The sequence below is a fragment of the Hyaloscypha bicolor genome (assembly GCF_002865645.1).
Source record: "Hyaloscypha bicolor E unplaced genomic scaffold K444scaffold_56, whole genome shotgun sequence".
NCBI lineage: Eukaryota > Fungi > Ascomycota > Leotiomycetes > Helotiales > Hyaloscyphaceae > Hyaloscypha > Hyaloscypha bicolor.
The window spans coordinates 2,436,426-2,454,903 of NW_020194558.1; the positions used below are offsets into that span (position 1 = coordinate 2,436,426).

Below are 18,478 nucleotides of genomic sequence, written 5' to 3' on the forward strand. Positions count from 1 at the left end.
AACTAGTACTCCGAACGGATAGGAAGTTTCTTTTTTATTATTTATTATTTTATATAGATAGATCGATTATAGCCGCTACGGGAGTAGCTTTTCCTTGCTCTAGGGGGGAGAGATATTATGGGAAGGACCAGACCTTCTATACCTTAGTTAGCGGCATCCACGCTAGCCTCCTTAAGAGGCAGTGGCGGTTCGTCCATCAAAATGCATACATTTTGATCTCTTCTTCTTCCTCGACAGTACCCGTGATGTCCCGTGTAAACGTATGCTGAACCGGGAACAAAGTGGAGGTGGATTCAACGAAGCAGGTGGGAGAACACCGCCATTCAGGCCCTCAGAATGAGATATCAGGTGGTGAGTGAGGGACATCGGATTTGGGAGGGGAGATACTGATTGTTTTCAAGAAGAAAGTGTTGCTCCCACGCTGATCATTTCCGCTCCATCTCAAGATCGCGCTGAATTGCTAAAAGACTGCTGGAACGGTAGGCGTTTTTCACTGGTGACATGTGAGATGTTGCGCAACTCGACATAGGGTTGCACAAAATAGTAAAAGCACTGACAGAGTGGGTATCACGAAGTCATCCTGTTCATGGGGGAAGTGAAGTGGTTGCCACACTGTAAGAGGTTGAGCCAATGGAATGTCACGGTTGCGCCACAGCGGGGAGCCTCGAGGTTACACAACAGTCAACTTCCTGCCACATCTCGCACCTTCACTCGATAATGCGGCATGAGATTCAAAGAGGCTCGCCATTTAATCGTACGAGTAATTTCTTTTGTTTACCCCTCTTCTGTACAACTATATGGAAGGCCGATCTCGCTGAAGGCTTCCTGAAGATGGGTTCATCTTCTCAGAGTGTCAGATACAGGATGGTTTCAAACAAGGATGACCTCGTTGATGCCGAGATCAATCAGGTTGAGCCTGATGACCAAGATACGGGGCTAAGGCCAAAGTCAAGGTTATCTGAACTCTTTGACAGACAGAGGTAAGGTACCAGACTCGTTTGGAATATATCTGCTGACGATATCAAGCTACACTGGGGCATTGCTTTTCAATCTTGCCGCATTCATGCTACCTGCTCTCTATGGCACATTGAGCAAATTATGGGTTGCCAACATCGATTCAAGCCAAGTCGTTACTACTGATGTGTACACTTACATCGGTGTAATCGTTAACGTTCTCAACGATGGGCTTCCGAGAACTGCCTGGAGCGTCATCGGGGATAAAACAACACGAACACCAAGCTCTCGAATCGGTCTGACGTACACGCTACTCCTGTTCCAGATCACCTTTGGCGCCATATTGACAGTCATCTTCGTTGCCAGTTCTGACAAACTTGCTGCTGCTTTTGTTCCTTCCGCTGTCAGGGATACCTCTCTCAGATATGTCCGCATCTCATCGGTCGAGGCGTTATCGTCTGCTATGGAGGTGGCAGTTGCCAGCTCAACCAGAGCCTTGGATCACCCTGATGTCCCGCTGCTTATCAGCTCAATCAAATTTATCGTGAATATCGTCCTAGACCTGCTCATAATTTCGCGATTTCATGTTGGCAACCACGCCCCAACGATCAATACGCAGGCATTAGTGCGAATGGCTTGTGACCTAACGGCAGCTCTCTCCGGACTGGTATACTTCCTCCACATCGCCACCAGGTTTCAAGGACGCTCGAGTTCAAACCCATCAGACCCGAAACCGAGACCAAGCGTTTCGTCACTGAGAACTCTCGTACGACCTGGATTCTGGACTTTCATAGAATCGGCATTGCGGAATTCCATCTACCTCTGGCTTATCCATGGGATTGTGTCGATGGGTTCTGACTATGCCACTGCGTGGGGAGTTTTCAATACCATCAGATGGGGCATCTTCATGGTTCCTGTTCAAGCTCTCGAGGCGACCACGTTGACGTTCGTGGGTCATGCCTGGGGAAAATGGAGAGCTGAAGTAGGACCGACTTTGAAGAACCCGAAGGCGTCCAAGGAAGACTTGCTTGGTAAGTGATTTCTAAGCATTCATGGCTTTCGCCTGACTTTTGACAGCCATCACTCGGTTGGCATGGCGTTCGTGCCTCATTGCTCTCGCTTTGGAGGTCCCAATTTGCATCCTCCTCTCGATCTGGGGCATGAAGCAGTTCGCATTCTATCTCTCAGAGTCAGAACCTGTTGCGCTGATAACTCAACATATGTGGAAGGTTCGTACCATTCTCTTAGACTGCACCACATTTGACTCATAAACCGCAGACTATTGATTGGTGTTACATATTCTATGCGGTCAACTACCAAATTGCTGCTATTGTACTTGCCACTACGACTCGATGGTTTCTCATCCAGGCTCTTGGCTCTAACCTCCTCTGGATGCTGCCGTGGGCTATCGCGGTTACCAGAATTGGGATGACTCCTGAGAATGCTTGGAGCTATCACTCCATAATATTTGGTGGCGCTCTTGTGTTTGACTTCTTCAACGTGTCTTTGGTGGTGGGTATCTGGGCGTGGTACCTGATGAAAGGGAAGATTTCTTTGGCGCCGGTTCACAGTTCTCTTTGAGGAAGGTAGTGGTCTGCTTTTCCATGAGTTGGATAAGGCAACATGGGAATTGGGCGGTGATATCGGCAGGTCGAGTTTGGTTCTGGCAAGGCTGTACAGAGTACAAAATGCAAAAAGCAGAAGCAGGGTTTACTTTTTGGTCAGACTACGGACTTCCACTAGAGCGAGAGCGAAGGGAAAGGAATTACAAAACAAGGGATTGGCGCACATCACATTATCGCTCTAGTCAGCAAACGATCATGGAAAAGCCCTCGTCCAGGAAATTGAAGCATGTGAAAAGAGCTCAAGTGGGGGGCGGAATAGGGGGCGGGGAAACGCTAAGCGAGGCGCCCGTAACCGAGCTCTCCACCCCATAAAATTCCGCCAAGTTTCACTCTTCCTTCAATCTTCTTCGTCTTCTTCTTCTTCTTCTTCTTCTTCTTCTTCTTCTTCTTCTTCTTTTCATCCGCCAAGAATACTTGTGAAACCGCACAGAACAGCACTATCTTTCAATCCAAGCGATCGCAGCTTCGTAGAGTTCTACCTCATCTCCCAGAATCTTCGCCTCAGCTTTGTCTTTTGCGCCAATCAATACTGCAAGTCAAGGCCTCTCTTGGCATTTCCTCGGTTCGCAATCGACCATCCTTTCAGGGACTGTCGATCCCTGACTACAGTAATGCCAAGGGCGCTATCAATGATAAGTAACTTAGAATATCGTGACCACCCGGTATTGCGCAAAGGAGGGGTTAGATGTGCCACAAGTGAGGGAGAGCACCCAAGTCTACCAAGTCGCTCGGACTCCAGCTTTACAGATGTCGCGATGTCTGAGATCTCGGCAAGCGACGCCAAGTCAACGTCTCATCCAAACTCTCAGCAGGCTGCTCCTTGGCCGGATGGCTCCGGAGTGTGTTCCTGATGAAGCAGGTTGATATGGAGTGGTCTACCAACGCTGCCATGGAAAAACTCCATGGTTTCTGCACAGCATTGAACTTCCCGGCCTTGGCTGCAGGGTCGCATATCTCAACTCTCCAACGGAAACAAGTTATCGAGCACACAGCCGCAAGAAGACTTGTCAGCTTCCATATTGGACGAGCTTCTGCCAAGGTAAGCGCAGCACGCGATTGCAAGGGGGATTCAAGCTTAAAGGTTATCCGGAGTGTTCCTGCTTGGCAATCAACTCAACGATCGGCAGTGAAGTTATCCCGCGTCTGCTCATCTGCTTTCGTCCTTCTCCGTCTTTAGTCCCATCGCACGTATTGGCAGCCGGACCAGAGAGACCTATCAAAAGTTTCATAGGTCTCATAGCTCCTGATTCTGTGCAGCAGCCAAGCCACCCGCAAACGCCTCTTCTTTGGACAACAGTCTCTGGCGGTTGCGAGCTGCCAAATTTACAATGGAGGGAACGATTGATCATCCGAGCTTGTTACTATTCGAGAAGGTCTTTAGAAGTACCCAAGAATAATGAATCTGGATTGGTGAGTTGAACAAAACTGCACAAGATGATAGTCGAAGATAGAGCTGAAGAAGCGGGGTTGGAGATAGAGCTCAGAGATATGAATTTCTATTGTCCAACCTCACAGAGAACATTCTGAAAGTATATATACAGCTTTCGTTCCACTCACAAGTATGATTCATTCAGCATCCAATCCCAGAACCCTCTCAATCATTCAAGTTTTGAAACTCCCGATCCCAGAAGTGTCATTTCAATTTTTGGATCTTTGGCTCTTCAATTCATCCAGCCTTCAAGGCAACATTGAAAACTTGCTCTCTCAATCACCCAAAAACTTCGACGTATATTAAACATTCATCATGGTATCCTATTTTACTCGTTTCTTGGCATTGGCGGCTGCCCTCGCGCCAGCCTTCGGTGCTCCAGCAACTGCCCCTCATCACCTTAAGATCCGCAATCCCCTGGCGGAGGATGTTGTTCCAGACAGCTATATCGTCGTTTACAATAGCAATGTTGACGCTGCAACAATTGCTAGCCACGTAAGTCTCCCTCGGTCAATGTCCTACTGCGATTTGGACAATGCTCTGGATATTTCATTTTGTTCTGGCTAACCTTGGGACCTTTAGGTAGCTTCAGTAAGCTCTATGCTGTCCAGAGGAGATCTAACAGGAATTGGAGCGACGTATGATATGGATGAACTTAAGGGGTATCAAGTCGTTGCCGATGAGGCTGCTATTGCTGAAATTGCAGCTTCCCCTGAGGTAAGTCACGTACTGTATCTGATTGCCCCAAGACTCTCTGACTGACCAATTCAACTTGCAGGTCGCGTACATTGAGAAGGATGCCAAAGTCTACGCCAATGCTCTCACCTCCCAGACTGGGGCTACCTACGGTCTTGGTCGCATCTCTCACAGAAATCAGGACTCGACCACCTATATTTACGACTCTTCAGCTGGCAGTGGAACAACGGTCTACGTCGTCGATACGGGAACCTATACCGCACATTCTCAATTTGGCGGACGTGCGACTTTTGGAGCGAATTATATCTCTGGCTCACCAGTAAGTGACCTTTAGTCAATATTCCAGTGTCTGTAATACTTTGGAAAGACCTTTGAACTAACAAACTGAAGAATACGGATGAGAACGGCCATGGTACCCACTGCTCTGGAACAATCGCCGGAAGCACCTACGGCGTAGCCAAGAAAGCCAACCTCGTCGCCGTCAAAGTCCTTGATAAGAGCGGATCTGGCACCACCTCTGGCGTGATTTCAGGAATCCAATGGGTGGGCAACAATGCCAATACAAACTCAGTCCTCAGCATGTCTCTCGGAGGCACCTACTCCTCGGCCCTCAACTCCGCCGTGAAGAGCACAGTCGGCAAAGGCGTCACTGTCGTTGTGGCCGCTGGAAACGACGGCGATGATGCTGGTAACTACTCACCTGCTTCTGAACCAACTGCGATTACCGTTGGTGCCATCGATGCGGACGACAACCGTGCCAGCTTTTCCAACTATGGAAGCCTCGTTGATGTCTTTGCTGCTGGTGTAAATGTTCTGAGCTCGTGGATTGGAAGCACGACTGCGACGAATACGATCAGTGGAACTAGCATGGCGACCCCGCACATTGCAGGTTTGGCTGCATATCTCATTGCTCTTGAAGGTATCACTACTCCGGCTGCTGTTCAAAGCCGTATCAAGGCTCTCGCCACCTCCGGCAAGATCATTGACGCCAAGTCAGCAAACAATCTCATTGGGTACAATGGCAATGGATCATAAGTGGGTCATCAGAAGAGATGAATAAGATGGCGAAGGAAACCGTCTGCATTAGTCATGGGCGAAGCGAAGGATGCCTTGATCTGTATGAAATGCTTTTGCTCTCTCATATTCAAACAATTTCCTACAATATCACTCCCCGATCAATAACTACAAATGATCCCACCATTCTCAGCCTGCTGCTTTGCCCGAATGTCTGCCAGGAGTTCAGCTGCTGCCCCCCGCTGCCCCTATGCAATGCATTGACACAGTGGTACTAACGTCTCGTATGTGTTTCTAATTGCTTGTTTGGCTTCCTGAGTCCTTGCTTTCATTTTGAATGGGTCGATCAATCAGGTCTTCGTTCAGACCAAGGGCGACAAGGTCCACGTCCTTCGATGACAGGCCCCCTTCCCTAAGCTCGTATGCCATTGACTGGTGCCGATGGAGGTCCAGGGGTAAGTCCAACACCTCTTCGCAGAATTGCTCCATTGCCTCCGAGACTTCCATGAATGGTAGTCCGTGACCTGTCAGGCCTCTTGCTGACAAGGAGGGACCCTTTGCGCACTCCGCGCATGGGCAAGGTTCGAAATCCAGAAACCCGTGTAACATTTCGTGCAAAAGCACAGAAAGGTATTGCTCCAATTGTTCTTGATGGTCTGCCCTTTGTACAGCTTCGAAAATATTTATTTCGACTCTGATATAGCCGTTTCGGCTTCGGTGGACGAGGGTTTCTCCCCACGTCGTGGGATATTTGCTCTCCCATTCTTCCTTGAAATCGCCCTCTGCCATGACCATCCTAACCTCGAAATTCTTCACGCATTGATCTCCCGCGAAAAATATCTTCCAGAAGTCGTGCATATACCTCACCAGCAGACACGGATGTTCAGGGAACTCGAATTCGTCCAAGGCGAGGCCCAAGTCTTCGCGGCCATTTTCGAACCAAAGGCGCAAAGTATCATTGTCCCTGGGTTGTCCTTTCAACTCCTCCAATTGCCGTTTGATTTTTTCGGCCTTCAGCGCTTGGATGTGCTGGTTTTTGTTCATTTTCGGTTTAGTACTTAAGCTCGCTATTGCTACACAACGTTAGCACCCATTACAGATCAGCGACAACGAGATGGATGGAGCCTTACCAATGACTTTGACTACAGAGCTGTAGAAAGCCAACAAGAGTCGGAATTTTCACCATTTTGAACTCGCTTTGTGGTCAACGCTTTGCTTAGTCGCTAGCTCGATTGGCTCGCGGCGGTCATGATTCTCACAACCGCCATCTACAAGCTCGTCCAAACTCCCAATAAAAAATCATCCTATATATAAAATCAGTGTATTGTAGTCTATATATCTTTAATTGCACTTCAGAGGTGCAATAAAGCGCATTGTATTCTTATTTTTCTGTCTTCTAGTGTTCTGTTGTTGGTAGAAAGCAACAAACGAAACTGTAAACATTCGCAGAATGCTGCAAAGGGTTGAGGCAAATCTTTATTTTCTGGGAATAATTTAATCCGAGTAAGCCTTGCTAGATTCTTAAGGTATTGGCTCTACTATCAGCTACTTTTAGGATATTGATAAGGCGAATGTATCCGAGAAGTATTGTGGGTGATTGTTTGGCTCAGTTCAGGCTCCCCCTTTAATTAGCCGAGTAAAGCCACCCCGCTGAACGCGACTAGTATAACTTCAAATCACAAGACCAAATCAACAAAGGACATTATTTTGTGTTGTGGAACTGTATAACCGCTCAAGGAGTTTATGGTTGGATTAGAGCTGATTGGGATGGCCCATCCATACGGGCACATTTCTGAGGCGACCAATGGCGGGTTGCTCCTGGTGTTTACACCTGCTCAACACCCGCTCCTGCGTGCGGAAAGCTCTCCGCCACGATGACAATATGAGGGCTCCCCTCTTCGTCACAGAGGAAGTCCACGAGCATGCCACCAAAAATTGCTTGCTCAGCTGAGCGGCCGAGTCTGCAATGGCCAATATTTAAACACTCAAACTGGCGGGTTTTTTTATTTACTCCTGCTGCTCTAAGTCAAAGTATGGCTCTTGGTCCCTGCCACAATTTTCCCCCAGAAAATTAGATTAATTAAAATTCCTAGCACCATAACAATTGCATGCTGTATTCCCAAGTCAGTCTCCCCTCCATTCCTTTTAAGTTAGATTCTTCCGCTGTGTTGTATAACTCCATTGAAGAAGCTAGATATACATCCAGCATAATAAACTATACGGCCATTGGGATGAGAGCTTGTCTGGGAACAAACTGGCACATCTTGAGAGAAGAATTATTCTTGTTCGGCGGTTTTGGGGAAGTTGCTGTTGATCCGAGTGCCAAGCGGCTGAAGGTTAGATGGCTTCGGTGGAGTTGTTGTGTCGAACCAACACCGTACATAGTTCGAGGCTTGTCTTGCTCGATAAGCTGTTTGAGCATCTCCCTCCAGTGAGCACTCAATCCACGAACTTCAATGGTATCTTGGAGAGCACAGGATATCTGGATAGCTTTCGATCGTAGTACTTCATTTCTTTTCCATATGGGAAGGGAGCGGTGAGTAGCCATTAAAAATGCAGGACAAGAGTGCTTGGAGACCTGTCAGGTTCAACGAAGCGTATCTTTCTATCTGATTCGTGACTCTTGCGCAAAATGCAGTCATGCGTACGGCGGAAAGTGCAAGACGCCAAATGAATGAGAGCCCTTAGAGTTCTCGCCTCCATCCCAAACAAATTGAAACCAGCCACAATGAATGCACCCTTTTCCAAAGCGAAAATCTCTCTCGCCCAAACCTTTCCCGTGCTCTATGACTATTGATATTCGGTGAAATCGAACTTGTCTTCCTCGGATTGTTTGCTTCGGACACAAATAACGCTGTCATTGATAAAACTCGTGGCACACTGACTTCATGAGTTCAGACTTGATCCGTGACTAATTGTTTGACGCTCGATGCGACTGAAATGCAGTGTTCGCCGATGAAGCAGTCCCTGCAGCTCAAGAAAACGTGGCAAGATGAGATACTCGACGGGAAGCTGCGGAACAAGCTGGGGATGATGCAATCGTTCAGTGACACCTAGATCATGTCCGTTCTCAAATACTTGGGCTGATCTGATCAACTGAGCGGGCCCAATCTAGATCCGGTGTCGGAAGCAGATATGTTGTGACACTGGAAGGCTAGGCTTCAATTCCGGTTCGATGATACGTCGCTTGTCTAGGAGGGCCTTGCCACTTGACCGGCTCAGATGCCGTGAGAACCTAGTCCGTGGGTGAGAAAGAATAGGGAGGCCCTGGCAGGATTCTCAGGCTGTGAGGAAAGAAATGGTTGAAAGTTTAATAAGCCAAGGGGTCCTTGCCGTTTCCTTTATTGGGTAATTCTGGACCCCTGTAAGGGCCGAGGCTCACGCCATCTGAAAGGGAAACTTTCTACAGCGCCCCTTGGCTTCTAGAGTTTTTCCATTGAAGAGTCATTCGACCCCCCACGCAACATTCCAATCAACCCGAGAACCTATATGTACGACCTGCCTACTTTATCTTCGGTACAATGCAGCAGTCGAGTCGCACCACCTCCTCTTCCGATCCAGGTATGTACAGTAACCTTCCCTCCATGGGCACTGGACCGGTGGCCAATCCACCGCAAACCGAGTGCCATACAATCTCCCCCCACCAAGAAAACGAGGTCTCATTTGCAGCAATTGGCTTGGGTTCATACGGTTACACTTGTTCTTAATCATGCCAGTGCGAGAATCGTGTTCTTATATTTCCTTCCTGTATCCGTTGGGGGAAAGATCATCATTGCAACCATTGGAACCTAACAGCACACAGAATGGCCCCCAGCGACGAACAAGTAGCAGACATCGAGAAAGGCCCTGCCTCTGATGTCGACAACTCTCGTCTCGACTCTTCCACGAAGAAGGAGCAGAGGGAGGTACACGACCCAGCAATTGACATCGACGAGCTTATTCCGTCCGACAACATCGTGATACAATGGACCAAACGAGTCGAACATTTCCTTGCCCTTGAAGTCCGTGGCATCCACCGTGTCAAGTCGAACGAGCAGAGCCCCAAGGCAACGCTCAGCTTCTTGCAGATTGTCGTGCTGTGGTTCTCGATCAACACTGCTTCGCAGAATATCACTCTTGCGAGTATTGGGCAGGGCGTATATGGGCTGGGATTCGTGGATGCCACATTGACAAGCATATTTGGGGCCATCGTTGGGAGTATTCCGGTTGCATACACGGCTGGCTGGGGGCCATGGAGTGGGAATAGGACAATGGTATGAACCATCCTTTTTCTGGCCCGATTTTTCAGGAACAGGATTCTCGCTGATTCACCCTCAGATCTGTGCCCGCTTCTCAATGGGATGGTGGCCAGTGAAGATCTGCGTTCTCCTGAATCTAGTCGTCCTGATTGGATACTCTATGATAGATGCTGTTGTAGCTGGCCAAATCCTCTCGGCAGTATCTCCCAATGGCAGTCTCACTGTGGAGGTGGGTATTGTGATCACCGCAGTTGTGACCTGGCTGGTAACTACCTTTGGTATCAAGATATTTCATCATTATGAAAGGTGGGTAATGTTGAAATGAAAATTTCGTTCTTCTCTAACTTTCTAGATATGCCTGGATCCCTCAAAGCATAGTCCTGCTTATTCTAGCAGGAACTGCTGGACCCAAATTTGATATATACTCGAAGTCTACAGTTACTGGTGCAACACTGACTGGCAATCGTCTCACTTTCTTCTCCATTTGCCTCTCTTCCGCTGTAACATATGCTCCAGGAGCAGCCGATTTCCTCGTATATTGTGATCCGAAGATTGCTTCACGCTGGAAGGTGTTTGGCGCTACTTTTACTGGCCTCACCTTGTCATTCGTCTTCACCTTCGTTCTTGGTACGGGTTTAGCCTCTGGACTTCACAACGACACTGTCTGGAATGCCGCTGGGACCGGCACAGGAGCATTGGTTGTCGCAGGGTATGATAGCCTGGGCGCTTTTGGAAAATTCTGCTCCGTCATTGCTGCTTTGGGATTGATCGCGAATATGGTCCCTCCAACCTATTCGTCTGGCATCGACTTCCAGATTCTGGGACGATATCCAGCAATGGTTCCACGCTATTTGTGGAATACGCTTGCTGTGATCATTTTTGCTGTCTGTGCTCTCGCTGGAAGGAATAGTCTCTCAGAGATATTTACGAACTTTTTGGCTTTGATGGGCTATTGTGAGTTCTCCCTATCGACTCGACATGTTTTACCGACTAACTCTCTCTTCAGGGGTTGTTCTTTGGATTGCTATCACTCTCGAAGAGGAATTTATATTCCGCCGAAAGATGAAGCCTACTTTTGTCTGGAGTGATTGGAACAGGCAAGAGAAATTGCCTATTGGGATTGCGGCTGTGATGGCATTCTGTGTTGGCTGGGTGGGGGCGGTCCTCTGTATGGCTCAGTACTACTTCACAGGCCCTATCGCGAAACCGATTGGAGACTACGGTGGCGATATGGGCAACTATGTTGGGTTTGCTTTTGCTTCCTTGATTTATCCGCCCTTGAGATATTGGGAGCTGAAAAAATTTGGCCGGTAGAGGTTGAAGGCTCTCAGCACTGGTCTGAATACTCGGCAATCAACTTCGGGCGAGGTTGAGAGACCCGAGATCGATCAAGAACCCACTCGAGTTTGGGTACGAATCTACATGACTTTGACGTACTCCGCGAGCTTGCCTTGTGGAAACTGTCCCTTTTCGTGGCTTTATTCTGGCGTAGATCAGGTGACGTTAAACTATGATGCGGCTGATCACGATGCTTTTTTTCAGCTGCAGCCTTACTTCAACCTCGACTCGAAGAAATCGACCAACGTGATCCACTACCAACCCTCCCAACTGTCGGCGAAAAGAATATATAGCACTCTCCGGCGTCTGCAGATATTGGCGAGACTTTGATTCGGTCCACCGCAAACAGTGGATTGGCTTAGCTCCCCATCGACAAACTAGACGACTAGGCAAGCACGAGCCCTCTTCCATGTGTCTTAATGTTTCGATTTCCGTACACTAACATGGACGTCCTGTAGATGATCTGCCAATAACTTTCTTCCTCGACCTATATACCATACCATGGCACAAGTGCCACCGCCTCCCACACCTTCAGGCTCCGAAGTCTCCAAAGTCGAAAGCGATGTTTCCCAAACAATCAGCCTTGCGGATTCGATCGTGACATTGCTGAGGGAACCCGTTTCTTTACTTTATCAGAACATCAAGGAGAGGGAAGTGCTGGAACGAAACTTGGGGCACTGGCAAACAGAGGCTTTGGATGATTACAAGCAGTGTCGGATACCAGTCCTACGGCTGACAGAATTCGAGACGCATCTCGTGAAAACCGATGGGCACCTCCTTGCGAAAACGGCGACCGATTCTCGTTTGAGTTCTGACACCAACAGCCCAGGCAGTCACAAGACATTAAGGAATAGTATGTTGTCTTGGGGGCCTCTCCCTCCTTTACCTTTCTTTTGGCAAAAAAATGCAAGCCCTCAACCTGACAAATCGCCACCTGCAAAAGCATGCTGGGCATCCCTCCTCCGTGCTTTAGGAATTGGTCCTGGGATGAACATTGTTGGTTGGAGGCCGTCCAATGATGGCTTCATAAGCACTCAGAACGGAGGCATCGAAATGGAGGTTGATGGAGCGGTTTTGTGCCACATCATGAACCTATATTCTCCATCGCTTAACCCCGAAACGTACTGGGGCGGCTCAGCAGGACGAGTCCCAAGCTACGCATCTAAGGAATCGTGTATCCTTCCGTTTGGGAGATTAGCCTGGACTAAGACTGGAGGCGAGATCCACGCTCACTTTGAGCCCGGCCCCGAAAAAGAACTCGATGCGGAGAAAGCACCATTCGATCAATTTGACTATTCTCAATATCGTCTTGACCCTAACACATGGATTACAACCTACTTGACTGCTCTCGAACATGGGACATCCGATTCCGATCTCCACCTAGCCGAGATCGAGGCTCCAATAACAGAACGTATCGAAAGATTGAGTTATTGCATGAATAAGTTAGCCTTCGCTTCTCTCACACCGAGATTGGTTTCGTCGGCTTGGTTTGAGGAGGCGGCTCGGGTTAAGCGCCGTGTTCTGGCACAAGGGGGAGAGGATCATTCTTTTTTCGCAGACATCTGCGAGACCCTTGACAAGGATCCCTTTTCACATATACCCGAGGAATCACGAGGAGATTTCAGAGAAAAATCAAAATTCCAGGTTCGGGAACTTTTCTTGCTCGACAAGGAAAGCTTCACTTTCTGGTTTCCGGGGCGTCGGAAAGCAAGCTTTAATATCAACACAATACACGAGCTAGCGAGGGGAGTCTTAGACAAATATGAACACCAGCCTCCTGGCAGCTGGAAGCGCGAGCTGTACGACATGCGGGAGGATGTGATCGCAGTTCTTCGAATCAACAACCGGGTCTTCGTCAAGCATTTCTGGTTTTTGGAGTTCACGAGAGAGTCCCCGCTGTGGAATGAGCGAGTGCTGCTTGGGGCGCCATCTCTACGTTAAGACAACATTTCGTCTGCTACAAGGCAGTATTGGATCATATGTATCGAGTCGTTGGATCGTCACCAGCAAACACCGACGTTCAACTTGCACGGCCCGACTTCCAATTGCCAATTTAGCTGGCCGCCGTTGGCCGCGCTTTTTCAGCAATATCATTCGCTCTTTGAGTTTACTAACGGGAGTGATCAATACTTCGTTGCGGTGTCTCCGATGCGTTGAACACTGCAAACGGAAGAGCAGATATTCTGAGGCACGACGCTGCCGCATCAATCGGCATCTCCTGGAACTGAAGCTGCAAACTGGATTCTGCGAGACTTAGATTCAAAAATGGGAGATGGTGCTTAAGGTCAAATTGTTGACTCGACACTCATTTCTTCATATTGAGTCAGGTTGAGAGCATTTCTAGTACAAGAGACGGAGAAATGCAGCCGCGTAGGCAAAGAGCTACCAGGCTCTCAGGGAGGTTCTCACAGATATCTAACGATATATCACATCATTCACGTGATTCATATTGGGAATTGACAATATGTTCACTTATGCTCAATAGTTGGTTGAAGATGTCGCTATATGCATCAAGCATCGGAAGTCCCTTGCAGCGTTTAGTTCTCGCTTGCCTTTAATGATTATCTATGCATGTCTTTCCTGCATTCAATCTCTGCGTTTCCAATGTTTCTTGCCTCCAGTCGTTCATCTGTTTGTTGGGACTGTACGTTCAAACGAAGTCGTCGTCGTGAGGGCCAGTCTGGCCCGGGTGGTCAACTTCGTCACTTGATTCGCGTTTCTTGCGCCTTTGGATGAGATCCTTTTTGGCTTTGCCATGAAAATCTCTGTCGGGGTTGAAATGAAGCACATACCATGCTTGATTGTATCCAGCTGCTTGGGAACGAGCCTTAGATTGTAGGCGTTTGATCTTCTCGTGGCGAGGTGAGGTGTCCTCAGCATGGTAGTATTTTCGGAAGGCCATTCTCAATAGATCGTGGCAATTGTAAGTGGGCCGCTCTTTGAATGTCTGAGTCTCCGAGTTTCGATGGAAGTGGAAGTGTCTGAGAGAAAGCTGTCCAGTTGGTAGTAGAGAAAGCAGGAGCTGAGTCTGGAACCACCGCCGCCTTATATGATACAATGTCGCCCAATTTACGATTACTAAAAGCCATTGTTCAAGGCTTGTTATCAGCTTCTTTCATATGTCTCCTCATCAAAGCAAAATTTCGAAGGTCGTGCTCCCGTCGCGCAAAATTTGGCGTCGACGACATGTCGACCAATGGAGAACAAAGAAAAGTATATGCTTTTTCGCCGTCTGATGCATATTTCCGTTCCTTCGCAAACTCCTTCTCAATTCCTAAAGAATTCCCCAACACTTTCTGGATTTCTGAGCATAATTCCTTATTGACTTTGTTTCGGAATAGGCGAGTCAGAGAAACAGGAGCCGTAAGGTCTTCGTGAATGGACGAACCGCCAATTGGTTTGCTCCAATATGCTTAGACTCACAAGTTTAGTTTCTTGATCGCTGGTTGAGAAATAGTATTCATGTCATACTCTCAAATCAGTAGGAGAGGAATGCTTGTCATGTGATTGTCATCACGTGGAAACGAGACTGTGAAACACCTGGTCCTTCCGTGGTTCCTCCCCACATTTCGTCCACTCTAAAGTTCTGGAAGTCCTCTAGAAGCTTCAAGTGGAGTATTCGAGGGCTTGTTACAGGTAAGTGGGTATCGTTGGTTGCGGATCCCCCTTTTCCGTGCAACCCAAAACGTTTCACCTCAAAGTCGTTACCTATCACCTGGCACGATCTGATCTAATCACCCCATCTTGCTCCAAATCGTCGGGACCGAGGATGTTTTAATATTTGGAAGTATGAATATGATCGTTTCCGGGCTGCACGCTTTGATGTCGAAGTGCGCGTCACACAGATCATTCGGATCTGGCCGAGACGACGCTGGTGGTTTGAGAGCTCGAGACCGCAGTCCACACTTCACTCCACCGAATTCCCGCAAAGCTAGATTCACTACAAACCCTACGTTTAAGCATAAAGCGTGAGAGAAACTCCTTCCTTGGCTTACGAAGTTCGGAAACACGTCTGTTCTCTTCGAGTTTGAACACTCCCGATCAGATTATTTTGGCGATTTGGCATAGTTCTCTTCCCGTCTCTTCTTTCCATCTATCACCCTGGGGCTTAGGCGGATGACGAAGTCCATGTTGATTGAATTTCTCTTGGTCATATTCAGCCCGGACTTGGCCAAAAACGAGACAAGCTTTCCGCTGACCTGACTGTTTTCAGTCTGGATCTCGAGTCTGACACAGCATGTCATCGGTTACAGTACCCACCTAGGTATTGCGAGAAAACTATCACCCGATGAGTTGAGGTTCGAAGCAACGACGCCTGATGTTTGCGCAAGTTTCTACAACACCTATTTCTGGAAATGCTTCATTCTATACTTCCCGTCCATGAGGGTATTGTGGCTTGCGAGCTTGTCACTGACTCTTAAGCATATCGCCAGGCCTTGGGGGAGATCTATAAAGATGTTCAGGTTCCCCGTTGATTTCCTTCCATCATCAACAGCAAGTCTTCTTTTCTGATATCGACCGGGTCGACTTCACTTCGCTTCTGCTTCTTCTACCAGCTGGTCTGATTTTCAATACTTAGAATTTTAAAGTCAATACTTTCCGACAAGAAATCTCCATCAATCGGCTCGACTCCACCATGCGTTTCTCCACCTCTATTCTTCTGCTCATGAGCAGCAGCCTCATCATCACGGCTCCTGTGCCAACTCTTGACAACCAAGAGGTTTCAGTTCGGGCCCCTCCCCCACCACCAAACCATGCCAACAACCATCCGCCTCCACCTGCAAATAATGGCAACAACAACGGCGCAAACCGCCCTCCGCCACCGCACAAGAGAGAGTTGACTGAATTCGAAGAGCGAGCCAACCAGCCTCCTCCACCTCCCAACAACAACGCCAACAATCGCCCCTCTCCTGCACCACAAAACAATGGAAATAACAATGCCAACAACCGTCCTGCTCCACCGCCAAACAATGGAGCCAACAACGCCAACAACGGCCCTGCTGCACCGCCGCCACAGCACAATCGGGGTGTCGTGACTATGGTCGAGGAGCGAGCACCTCCTCCAACCCCAAACAACAACGCTAATAACAGTCCTGCCCCGCCTCCCAATAATGGAAACAACCCTGCTCCGCCCACTAATGGCGGAAACAATAATGGCAACCAAGCTCCTGCTCCAGCACAGAACGGGGGGAACAATAATGGCAATCAAGCTCCTGCTCCGGCACGGAACGGGGGGAACAACATTGCTAACAAGCAACCTCCGCCGCCACCGCACAATTAAGAGGCTGTCAAGTGGCTTGGGCATTGGCCAAGGGATGATTTGGGGATGGTTTTGGAAGAGGAAGAGGAATGTAGTGAGGAGGGAAGTTGATTGGCTTGAGAGAATGGCGATGAAAGGAGTTTGGATCGGATCTGGGAGGGATTTAAGGATGTAGAAGTAAACCGGGTAGTTGAGCGTAGTTAGAATAGAATTTGGCTTTAATCCCTCCGTATCCTTTGCTTTCCTAGCCTGGTATTGGCCACAACAAGTTTTTTGACCTTACTTTTTTCGGTTTTTTATCATTGAGAAGCTGTTGTATGATTAAAAGCAAGATCTCGACTTGTCGAAAGCAGAGCATTTAGTTACGCCAGGTGGCCACTGTAGAAAATTGATCTCGTAACAGAGAATTTACCTGTCACATAATAAGGGGGGGAAATAAAACCGCAGGAAGCTTAAGGGGGATGTGCTCCCACCAAGATTGATGACTTATATCTTCTACTTAGGGGGTCTCTTGAAAGAATACTCTCTCTTGCGCAGCTTTGTTGCCCCAATGATTTTGTGGGGGGGGGGGGGCGCGGAGCTTCCCCAGGATTAGAAGTATACTCTAACAATATCCCCTTCCAAAGTAGGAATAATATTGCTTTTACTCTTTCCATTTGCGCCTGTTTGTGCGGCCCCTAGTAGGTCAACGGAACTGGTACTTTGCCAGCTTGACTCAATCCAACATTGAACAACGTTTCGGTCACATGACCAATCATCCACGTGAGAGACTTCTCCTTCTTTGCCAACGAAGTGAAAGGAAGTAAGACGGTAACTGTGCATCAGCTTGCATTAGGGAGTTGTATAATTCGGCATTGGAACGAGGTTCATAAGGTTTCTGAGATGTAAGAAGCTCGATGAAATTCGGAGTACCAGAATTGACTCCTTCCCCTTCCGTCACTTGACGAATTTCGTCTCTTGGATGCTTCATTCCCTGGTAGTTCCTCCCTAGGTTGAAGGATTCTGGAAGTTGGCTAGAACTAAAAAGTGAGAATCATAAAAGCTCGTCACAGGCTTGTGGGTCCTCGGTTGTTGCAGGTTCTTGATCTCCGACTCAAGGCGTCTTGAAACTCGTCACCATCACGTGCCTCAGTCTGATCTTATCACTCGATTCGACTTCGGGAATTCGGTCCCGAGAAAGGTACACGCAGCCTTGTGTGAAGTTCAAACGCCTTGTTCGGAGAAGGCTGACAGAAGGAGAGCCCCTGACAGATGGGCCAGAACGGGGAAGTCCACTTTCCGTTCTTGGCAATCTATCCACTCCCCTCTACCTCTTTGGCTTTGAATTTGTTGAGCATATCTTAACCACCATCCTTGGATATAATGTGCCAGAATTGTTTCTGTTCCTTTCAATGTTTTGCATCCCCGTCTCTTCTTTCCTGCGCACATTATTTTGGCTCATCTGAGCATGGTGGATTCTATTCAATGTTTGACACTTCCGTTTGTTCTTTCCTCAACCGAGTGATATCTCTCGGTTGACCTTCGTCCCATATATGTGATGTTTGATATCATAGTTTGGTTTTCGTCAGCAGATTATTTTTAGCATTCTGTCACGTCTTCGTCTCTTCTTGCCTATGTCTGTACTTCTCGTTCGAAACATCAATACTGCCGCGATTCAGCTTCTCGAAGTCAAGTAGATGACGAGTTTAGCTTTCATTGAGTTTCTGATGTTCGATGTTCGTCTAGGCTCGGTCTGAAGTCAAGCTTTCTGGCCTACCCAGAGTAACAAGTGCCTCTCGATGGAGAATGACAACATCAGATGGGAACGTCAAACAATGATCACTTGCGCGTCGGTTCGGGGAGAACTCCATTTTTGGACGGAAACACTAAGCCCATTTGCTCAGCCCCTCCTCTCACGATAGTCTTGCGAGTAAGTGCTCGAGCT

General features: G+C 48.2%; 5 protein-coding genes across 5 annotated transcripts; 4 read left to right on the forward strand and 1 right to left on the reverse strand.

The window, feature by feature from the left end:
• Nucleotides 1-742: 742 nt before the first annotated feature.
• On the forward strand, nt 743-2,784 carry K444DRAFT_652283 (uncharacterized protein). Its single transcript, XM_024885782.1, has 4 exons — nt 743-980; nt 1,027-1,985; nt 2,032-2,183; nt 2,233-2,784. The coding sequence occupies exons 1-4, from the start codon at nt 832-834 to the stop codon at nt 2,533-2,535; spliced, it is 1,563 nt and encodes a 520-aa protein (XP_024738537.1). The 5' UTR covers nt 743-831; the 3' UTR covers nt 2,536-2,784.
• Nucleotides 2,785-4,323: 1,539 nt separating this feature from the next.
• K444DRAFT_525915 (subtilisin-like serine protease-like protein PR1A) lies at nt 4,324-5,739 on the forward strand (the record flags this gene model as incomplete). Its single annotated transcript, XM_024874499.1, has 4 exons — nt 4,324-4,507; nt 4,595-4,725; nt 4,787-5,023; nt 5,095-5,739. The coding sequence occupies 4 exons, from the start codon at nt 4,324-4,326 to the stop codon at nt 5,737-5,739; spliced, it is 1,197 nt and encodes a 398-aa protein (XP_024738538.1).
• Nucleotides 5,740-6,130: 391 nt separating this feature from the next.
• Nucleotides 6,131-6,762, reverse strand: K444DRAFT_628651 (uncharacterized protein; the record flags this gene model as incomplete). The annotated part of the gene is made up of 2 exons (XM_024882940.1): nt 6,131-6,218; nt 6,263-6,762. The coding sequence occupies 2 exons, from the start codon at nt 6,760-6,762 to the stop codon at nt 6,131-6,133; spliced, it is 588 nt and encodes a 195-aa protein (XP_024738539.1).
• A 2,759-nt stretch (nt 6,763-9,521) lies between these two features.
• K444DRAFT_526250 (uncharacterized protein) lies at nt 9,522-11,270 on the forward strand (the record flags this gene model as incomplete). Its single annotated transcript, XM_024874526.1, has 4 exons — nt 9,522-9,971; nt 10,036-10,262; nt 10,309-10,910; nt 10,963-11,270. 4 exons carry the CDS (start codon nt 9,522-9,524, stop codon nt 11,268-11,270), a joined length of 1,587 nt encoding a protein of 528 aa, XP_024738540.1.
• Nucleotides 11,271-11,433: 163 nt separating this feature from the next.
• K444DRAFT_374957 (uncharacterized protein) lies at nt 11,434-13,445 on the forward strand. Its single transcript, XM_024872308.1, has 2 exons — nt 11,434-11,683; nt 11,753-13,445. The coding sequence occupies exon 2, from the start codon at nt 11,796-11,798 to the stop codon at nt 13,233-13,235; it is 1,440 nt and encodes a 479-aa protein (XP_024738541.1). The 5' UTR covers nt 11,434-11,683; nt 11,753-11,795; the 3' UTR covers nt 13,236-13,445.
• The last annotated feature ends 5,033 nt before the right edge of the window (nt 13,446-18,478 follow it).